This window comes from Vigna unguiculata, chromosome 1 (assembly GCF_004118075.2).
Source record: "Vigna unguiculata cultivar IT97K-499-35 chromosome 1, ASM411807v1, whole genome shotgun sequence".
NCBI lineage: Eukaryota > Viridiplantae > Streptophyta > Magnoliopsida > Fabales > Fabaceae > Vigna > Vigna unguiculata.
Genome location: NC_040279.1, coordinates 30,475,766 through 30,486,377, shown reverse-complemented (window position 1 = coordinate 30,486,377; position 10,612 = coordinate 30,475,766). Strand labels below are relative to the sequence as shown.

Genomic DNA, 10,612 nt, shown 5'->3' with positions numbered 1-10,612 from the left:
AGTAAAGCAGAAAACCCAAAAGAAATCTAAAGTGCAAAATAAGTTCACGAGGTTTTAACAGGATAATAATTAAACGAAAAGAAGATGATCTAAGCACAGTGATCGATATGAGAATCATCATTGAAATAAAGATCCAACAATAACAGCCGAAAGTTCTCAAATTTCATATATACCATCGGGGAGCCTGTGGAGCTGCTGGAGATATTATTGGCATGTATAGGAACCAGTGTGAGTGCGTAAAGTTGATTTCACAGATGAAGATCCAAACTCACATGGTCGCTCACGCCGGGGTTGGGTTTGAGGTCATAACCTAAACCGTTCTGCGAGCCAGAGGGTGAGGGAGCCATCCTCGCCCGCACCATTTCCTGACCAGAAAGCAAAGGCGGCGCGCGGTGCAAAATAGGGTTACCCTGGTGGGTGGTGTGAGTGGCTACAGCGGTGTTGGGGATTCGCCACATGCCCAAGGGGCATCCATTGATGGGTTGAAGCTGGTGAGAGAAGGAGCTTCCGAAGAAGCTTCTGGGAGGGGCGTGAGAATCCCAAGGTGTGAGAGATGAATAAGGGACCGGGTTGGTGAAAGTGTAGGTGGTAGGATCGGAGAGGGTGGTGTGAAGCATGCCGGGGTGGAGGTGTCGTTTGGCATGTTGGCGTTCTCGTTTGTGGGCGTTTTGGTGGCCACCCAAGGCTTGAGAAGTGGGAAAGTTTCTGCAACAGTAATGGCACTCGAATCTGCGGGTGGGTTCGGAGTTTCTTGTGATGGTGGTGTGATGGGAGGGTGTGTGGGTGGTTTTGGGAAAGTCTTGGCCGAAGAGACGAATGGGCTTGTCTTTATCTTTGGAGGGAGAGGAGCGGAGAAAGGGGAGCTGAGAGAAGGAGTCGACGTTCATGAAGTCATGGATGAAGTCGTGGGTGGAGGTGTTGTTCATGTTGAGAAAGAGAAGGAGAAAGAGAAAGATTGATGTAAAGAGAAGGAAAAATGAGAATTGAAAGGGTGGAAGGAGAGTGGGGTCTGATATATGGACAATTCTGGGGTGGCTGATGCATCTTGCAGTGATGCCTGACAGCGCCACAAAATCTGAAAATGGCTTCGGCTTCTGAAAGTACCGGCACAACCGATCTCTGGGACCGAACCCCAACACTGTCATTTCTTTCTAACCACATTTATCTCTTCATTTTATATACAAGCTTTCTAATATAATAAAGTTTAAAATCAATATTATATATATACACTTGTTTAGATAACTCACATATATTAAGAGTTAATAAAATATGCGTTAAAATATACAATGAAGATCTAATGGAGTTAGGGGTTAATCACTCACTTCACGTCTCATTACGTACAAAGAAGCATCATATATATAATTTTTATAATTATTTCAAATCTTTTTACATTAGGTTAGGCTGTTTAATGTAAAAATTTATTTAAATCAAATAATTTATCTTTTTATAGCACGTAAATGTACATGTTGTTTTCTACTTGTTCTTTTACACAAAAGATAGTTTTGTAATGAGTTTTCACTTGTATTTTGTAGGGTATTTTTTTAATGAAGAAATGCTTTATATTTTTCTTTTATTATAAATTGTGGTTGCTTTTTATGATTTAAATTATAAATAATATATACATATTTTTTACGTTAAACAACTGTTTGATATAATTGTTAGTTGATTTTGAAATTTATTATTTTTTAAATATTTAAAATGTGTAATTTAACTATTTAAATTTAAAATATTGAAGTCAATTTTTTTATAACATTCAATACAAAAAGTTGTTTAAAATTATAATTTAGATTTTAAAAATAATGAAAATTATAAAGATTAATTAACTATTTTAGTTCATAGGAGTATGTTATTTAAAGTGGTAATGTTAAAGAAATATGAGAAAGCATAATGACTTAACAAATTTTTGAGAAATATTTCATTTTTGTTCTTTTATTATTATAATGTATTTATTTTTTGAATTGAGTTAATGATATCGGTATCTTTTCTAAGGATTATGACAAATTTGAAATCTGACAATAGAAATGGTGGATTGGAGAGATCTATTATGTGTTTGCCCCACTTGATAATAATACAAATTGTTAGCAGCATAGGATCCTTCTTCCCTTCTTCTGGTAAGAATTTTTTTTAGCCAAATGGTGTAATTTGAATTTTTTTTATGAACAAAAACAAATCAAATTAATCAAATAATTGTGATACCTAAATCCATATACACAACATAAATAAAAGAAAATAATAAATATTATTATTTTATGGTCCCCTCTTCCAGACTAAGTCTGTTGCACATAAACCTTACATCCCCATTTATCACAAAAGTAAAAAACATTATCTGCACATAAATACAAAACAATTACAGACCCTAGACCCTACCACAAAAAAAAAATATGAAAAAATGAATTGAACATCTAAGATCTCAAGTCACTTTTGATATAAGTGACCAACTTTTTAAAATCTACTGATAATTCTGAGCTCTAACAATGAAAAGAGTGAATTGGTAGATCTATCACATTTTATCCCAGTTGATAATAATACAAATTGTTAAGAGCATAGGATCCTTCTTCTGGTAAGATTTTTCTTAGCCAAATAGTGTAATTTGAATTTTTTTTATGAACAAAAACAAATCAAATTAATCAGATAACTGTGATACATAAACCCATATACACAACATAAATAAAAGAAAATAATAAATATTATTATTTTATGGTCCCCTCTCTCAGACTAAGCCTGTTGCGCATAAACCTTACATTCCCATATATCACAAAAGTGAAAAACATTATCTGCACATAAATACAAAGCAATTACAGACCTTAGATCCTGTCACAGAAAAAACATGAAAAAACGGATTGAACATCAAAGATCTTAAGTCACTTTTGATCTAAGTGAGCAATTTTTTAAAATCTACTGATAATTTTGAGGTCTAACAATGAAAAGAGTGAACTGGGTAAATCTATCACATTTTATCCCAATTGATTACAGTACAAATTGTCAAGAAAAACATAGTATCCTTTTGCTTATAAGAGCATAGGATCCTTCTTCTGGTAAGAATTTTCTTAACCAAATGGTGTAATTTGCATTTTTTTATGATTATGAACAAAAACAAATCAAATTAATTAAATAATTGTGATACATAAACCCATGTACACAACATAAATAAAAGAAAATTATAAATATTATTATTTTATGGTCCTCACTCCCAGACTAAGCCTGTTGCGCATAAACCTTACATTCTCATATATCACAAAAGTGAAAAACATTATTTGCACATAAATACAAAGCAATTACAGACCCTAGATCCTGCCACAGAAAAAACATGAAAAAACAGATTGAACATCTAAGATCTCAAGTCACTTTTGATCTAAGTGAGCAATTTTTTAAAATATATTGATAATTTTGAGGTCTAACAATGAAAACAGTGATCTGGGTAGATCTATCACATTTAACCCAATTGATTACATTACAAATTGTTAAGAAAAACATAGTATCTGACCGATTGAACTACAATCCCAGGAAAATAAATAAGGTATAAAGCCTCCAAATTATTATATATTATCTTTGTCTCTTCTGCTTATAAGAGCATAGAATCCTTCTTCTGGTAAGAATTTTCTTATCCAAATGGTGTAATTTGCATTTTTGTATGATTATGAACAAAAACAAATCAAATTAATTCAATAATTGTGATACATAAACCCATGTACACAACATAAATAAAAGAAAATTATAAATATTATTATTTTATGGTCCTCACTCCCAGACTAAGCCTGTTGCGCATAAACCTTACATTCTCTTATATCACAAAAGTGAAAATCATTATCTGCACATAAATACAAAGCAATTACAGACCTTAGACTCTGCCACAGAAAAACATGAAAAAATGAATTGAACATCTAAGATCTTAAGTCACTTTTGATATAAGTGAGCAACTTTTTTAAATGTATTGATAATTTTGAGGTCTAATAATGAGAAGAGTGAACTGGGTAGGTCTATCACATTTTATCCCAGTTGATAATAATACAAATTGTTAAAAGCATAGGATCCTTCTTCTAGTAAAAATTTTAGCCAAATGGTGTAATTTGCATTTTTTTATAAACAAAAACAAATCAAATTAATCAGATAACTATGATACCTAAATCCATATACACAACATAAATAAAAGAAAATAATAAATATTATTATTTTATGGTCCCCTCTCCTAGAATAAGCTTGTTGCGCATAAACCTTATTACATTACCATATATCACAAATGTGAAAAATATTATTTGCACATGAAAAAACGGATTGAACATTTAAGATCACAAGTCACTTTTGATCTAAGTGAGCAACTTTTAAAATCTACTGATAATTTTGAGGTCTAACAATGAAAGAGTGAACTGGGTAGATCTATCACATTTTATGTCAATTGATTACAGCACAACTTGTCAAGAAAAACATAGTATCCTCTTGCTTATAAGAGCATAGGATCCTTCTTCTAGTAAGAATTTTTTTTAGCCAAATGGTGTAATTTGTATTTTTTTATGAACAAAAACAAATCAAATTAATCAAATATCTGTGACACCTAAACCTATATACACAACATAAATAAAAGAAAATAATAAATATTATTATTTTATGGTCCTCTCTCCCAGACTAAGTCTGTTGCGCATAAATCTTACATCCCCATATATAACAAAAGTGAAAAACATTATCTGCACATAAATACAAAGCAATTACAGACCCTAGACCCTACCACCAAAAAAACATGAAAAAATGAATTGAACATCTAAGAGCATAGGATCCTTCTTCTAGTCAGAATTTTCTTAGCCAAATGGTGTAATTTGCATTTTTTATGAACAAAAACAAATCTGTTATGAAATAAAGCGAATAACATAGAGAATGACGACAGATAATAGAGAAGAGAAGAAACAAGAGAGACTATAGAATGAGAGAATAGGGAGCAACTCATCTGTATATTCTTATTGATAGGAAGAGTCCTATTTATAGATACAACATGTAATCCATAAAGGAAACAAATCAACCAAGTTAATACAAATATTTACATAAAGAGTAATGAATCATATGAGTATCAATCATATGAAATCATATGAGTAACTGTATCAAATCAATGGACAATCATTAATTCATAACACTTCCCCTTGAGTGTCCATTGATAAAAGAATGTGCCTCGTTAAAACCTTACTAGGAAAAACCCTTTGGGATAAAAACCTAGTGAAGGAAAAAGAGTACATCATTCTATATAATAATGTTCTTTACATCTTCTATTTCTCCCCCTCATGTAAACTTACATCATTAAGATGACGAAGTCCAATCTTGTGGACTAATTGCTCAAAAGTTCTTCTTGGCAAAGACTTTATAAATAAACCTGCCAAATTTTTACATAAATGAATCTTTTGGATATCTTTATCATCCTTTCAATACACTATTGTCTTCATATATGGTCATCTTTGTTGGGGATAGCCACAAGTTTCTTGCACATGTTGAATAATAAACCTTAACCAAACATTCACAACTTTCCTCATAATATGATTAGACGATATTGCTACTATGGTTTGTTTCATATACCTTCATGAAACCATTGTGCTACCACATGTGAACAAACATCTTGTGTGTGATCAACCATTGTGACATTGTAAGAATATGTAAAATAACATGCATATCCATAACCCATTGGTCTGAATCTGAATCATTTGGATGGAATAAGCTCATATTCGTAGTACCCTTAAAGTAACGAAGTATATATTTTACTCCAAACCATTTTCTTCTTGTAGTTGAAGAACTATATATTGCTTAACAAATTTACAGCAAATGCAATATTAGATTGAGTATAATTAGCAAGATACATTAGTGTTTCTATGACACTAAGATATGGTGCTTCTAGACCAAGAAGATCTTCATCATTTTCTTGAGGTCTAAGAAGAGTCTTTATCAACATTTAACGACCTCACAACTATTGAAGTGCATAATGGACATGACTTGTCCATTTAGAACATTTTAAGCACCTTAATTATATAAGCTTCTTGACGTATAAAAACACCTTTATTTAAATACTCAATTTCTAATTTCAAATAAGACTTTGCCCTTCAAAGATAATTCTTCTCAAATGATTTCTTTGAGCAATCAATTGCCTTTGTGAGCTTATTAGGAGTTCCAACGATGTTTATGTCATCTACATAAACAATAATTATGGCAAATTCATTATTTGGATCTTTTCATATAAATACAAGAACAAATAGGATCATTTTTATATCCTTCTTTTAATAAGTATTCAAAAAGACGGTTATGCCACACACATCTTGATCTCTTTAATCAATAAAAGAGCATGTTCAATTTTATTGAATAACCCTCTTTAGAATTTGTCTGGTTGGGCAAATAAAATCCTTCAGGGATTTTCATATAAATATGATTCTCAAAAGAACCGTATGAATAGGTTGTAACATCATTCATTAGATGTAAATGCAAACCTTGTTGTGCAACTAGATTAATCGAATATTGCAATGTTGTTGCATCCAATACTAGTGAAAATGTTTTTTTTTCACTAATCAATACAAGGTTTTGTGAACAACCTTGAGCAACCAATTATGCTTTGTATCTAACAATTTCATCATTTTTAATTTGATTTTTGCGCAAAAATCCATATGTACCCAATGGGTTTCACAACTTCAGGAGTGTGAACTATACGTCCAAAAACCTTTCGTTTAGCAAACAAATATAATTATGCTTCTTTGCATATTTTCATTTTGGCCAATCTTTTCTTTGCCGACAATCTTTTGTTGATCATTGCTTATTGATCCTCATTGTCATTCATAGCATTCATCGCTATGTTATAAGTAAAAGTTTCGTCAATGTTAACTTCATTTTGGTTCCATATTATATGATTCATGACATAATTTATTGAGATCTCATCATTTTCAACCATTTCAGGTACCTGAGATTCTTCTGGAACCGAACCATTAATTATGTCAAATGAATCTTTTGGGATTTCAACCTTTTCGATTAGGTTATTTTGCATATTAGCCCTCTTTCTCATTCAAGAGTTTTTATCTTTGGAACCAATAGGTCTACCACGCTTCAAACGTGTTCACATGAGTTTTTCAACCCTTTTTTTTTCGCATCATAATAACTAATCATGTCAAACAAGGCAATCATTTTGATTTGTAAACTTCTAGTTTACCATGACATGCATTTAAATTGTACTAATAAACTTGTAGTACAAACTATAAGAGAATGTTGATAATTTCTCCAATACACTTTCTTTTTCAACTCAATCATAGAGATATAAAGATATTTCATATCTTTTTCATTGTTTGTCTCAATATAATATCCATTTAGACAAATATCATTGAAACTTAATAAGTTTCTATTCAACTTCTTGGTAGAAGTATAATAGCTCTTCTAGAGTCTTCAAATATATTTGTAGTACTATAAATAATACTAACATCGATGTCTCACATTATCAAACAAGAGAAAAATTTATTACTCTTGAGAATTGTATAAGTTGTTGCACAATCAATAAGACACATATCTTTTGGTACTAGTGCAAAACATTCGTTTTTCATATAAACGTAAATATCAATATGAGATTTTTTTTTTCAACACTCTCATAATCAATTAGGTGATCAAGATGAGTAGCATCCATATGGCCATAATCAGAATCACCATCTTCATAAGCAAAGTGTGTTTCTATGTTATTCTCATTATTTGTAAGATGCTCTGGTGTACAATAAGTACAACTCAAATGGCCTTTACCATCGTAATGATAATATATACCTTCATCTTTTTGTCAATATTTTCACATTTTCCTTTTCCTTTTTTCACATTATCGTGCCACTTCTGGTGACAAAATGTATCTTTGAAATTTTCTTTATAACCATGTCCAAAATCAAGATCATGATCGATCATGAAAATATAAATAAAATGTTGTTGCATTCACTTCTGGGAATGGAGCAGAACCAATTTGGACAGATTTCATGATTTTTTATCAAAAGCTCATTGCTTTGTTCAGCCATACAAAGGCATGAAATAAATTCATAATATTGATTGCTGCATTCACTTCTGGGAATGGAGCAGATTAGGCGGATCTCATGATTTTTCATCAAAAGCTTTATTGCTTTGTCCAACCAGCCATACATAGGTATGAAATAAATTCACAATATTTGTGAAATCTCTTTTCACAATATTTTTGTCATGTTGCTTATATGCTTTATTTTTATATTTAATTGTATCCCAATATTCATTGCATCTAAATATATTTCAACATTTAAAATCCAATATAAGAAATTCTTACTTGTAATATCAAGGGTCACAAATCCAAATTTTGCAATGTTTCGCGTGTTTAGAACTAACACATAAAATAATAATATTAATAATAATCATCGTCATAATAAAAATAAATAATAAGACGGAGATGAAAATTGATAAGGTCAAACAATTCTTATCACAAGAGGAAGAATATAAGGTAAAATTATAAATTGAAAAAGGATTAGAAATAGCCTGGATTGAGACACGCAGATCCCTGTCATTAGAGAGAAAAAGCTTTCACTAGTCCTCAGTTGGTTGGAACATCGTGCTGATAACGTGTTATGAAATAAAGCGAATAACATAGAGAATGACGACAGATAATAGAGAAGAGAAGAAACAAGAGAGACTATAGAATGAGAGAATAGGGAGCAACTCATCTGTATATTCTTATTGATAGGAAGAGTCCTATTTATAGATACAACATGTAATCCATAAAGGAAACAAATCAACCAAGTTAATACAAATATTTACATAAAGAGTAATGAATCATATGAGTATCAATCATATGAAATCATATGAGTAACTGTATCAAATCAATGGACAATCATTAATTCATAACAAAATCAAATTAATCATACAACTGTGATACCTAAACCCATATACACAACATAAATAAAAGAAAATAATAAATAATATTATTTTATGGTCCCCTCTCCCAGACTAAGCCTGTTGCGCATAAACCTTATTACATTCCCATATATCACAAAAGTGAAAAACATTATCTGCACATAAATACAAAACAATTACAAACCTTAGACCCTGCCACAGAAAAAAAACATGAAAAAATCGATTGAACATTTAAGATCTCAAGTCACTTTTGATCTAAGTGAGCAACTTTTTAAATTCTATTGATAATTTTGAGGTATAACAATGAAAGAGTGAACTGGGTAGATCTATCACATTTTATCCCAATTGATTACAGTACAAATTGTCAAGAAAAACATAGTATCCTTCTGCTTATAAGAGCATAGGATCCTTCTTCTGGTAAGAATTTTCTTAGCCAAATGGTGTAATTTGCATTTTTTTATGATTATGAACAAAAACAAATCAAATTAATTAAATAATTGTGATACATAAACCCATGTACACAACATAAATAAAAGAAAATTATAAATATTATTATTTTATGGTCCCCTCTCCCAGGCTAAGCCTGTTGTGCATAAACCTTACATTTCCATATATCACAAAAGTGAAACACATTATCTTCACATAAATACAAAGCAATTATAGACCTTAGACCCTGCCACAGAAAAAACATGAAAAAACAAATTGAACATCTAAGATCTCAAGTCACTTTTGATCTAAGTGAGCAATTTCTTAAAATCTACTGATAATTTTGAGGTCTAACAATGAAAAGAGTGAACTGGGTAGATCTATCACATTTTATCCCAATTGATTACAGTACAAATTGTCAAGAAAAACATAGTATCCTTCTGCTTATTAGAGCATATGATCCTTCTTTTGGTAAGAATTTTCTTAGCCAAATGGTGTAATTTGCATTTTTTTTATGATTATGAACAAAAACAAATAAAATTAATTAGATAATTGTGATACCTAAACCCATATACACAACATAAATAAAAGAAAATTATAAATATTATTATTTTATTGTCCCCACTCCCAAACTAAGCCTGTTGCGCATAAATCTTACATTCTCTTATATCACAAAAGTGAAAAACATTATCTGCACATAAATACAAAGCAATTACAGACATTAGACTCTGCCACAGAAAAAACATGAAAAAACGCATTGAACATCTAAGATCTCAAGTTACTTTTGATATAAGTGAACAACTTTTTAAAATCTATTGATAATTTTGAGGTCTAACAATGAGAAGAGTGAACTGGGTAGATCTATCATATTTTATCCCAATTAATAATAATACAAATTGTGAAGAGCATAGGATCCTTCTTCTAGTAAGAATTTTCGTAGCCAAATGGTGTAATTTGCATTTTTTTTATAAACAAAAACAAATCAAATTAATCATAACTGTGATACCTAAACCCATATACACAACATAAATAAAAGAAAATAATAAATAATATTATTTTATGGTCCCCTCTCCCAGACTAAGCCTGTTGCGCATAAACATTATTACATTCCCATATATCACAAAAGTGAAAAACATTATCTGCACATAAATACAAAGCAATTACAATCCTTAGACCCTGCCACAGAAAAAAACATGGAAAATGGATTGAACATTTAAGATCTTAAGTCACTTTTGATCTAAGTGAGCAACTTTTTAAAATCTACTGATAATTTTGAAGTCTAACAATAAAAAGAACGAATTGGGTAGATCTGTCACATTTTATCCTAGTT

General features: G+C 30.7%; 1 protein-coding gene across 1 annotated transcript; it reads right to left on the bottom strand.

Moving 5' to 3' along the window:
- Positions 1-248: 248 nt before the first annotated feature.
- LOC114190689 (zinc finger protein 8-like) lies at positions 249-1,145 on the bottom strand. Its single transcript, XM_028079673.1, has one exon. It carries the CDS (start codon positions 1,143-1,145, stop codon positions 249-251), a length of 897 nt encoding a protein of 298 aa, XP_027935474.1.
- Positions 1,146-10,612: the final 9,467 nt, after the last annotated feature.

Coding starts and splice junctions, on each gene's coding strand:
- LOC114190689 (XM_028079673.1), bottom strand. CDS start 1,145: ATGACAGTGTTGGGGTTCGGTCCCAGAGATCGGTTGTGCCGGTACTTT.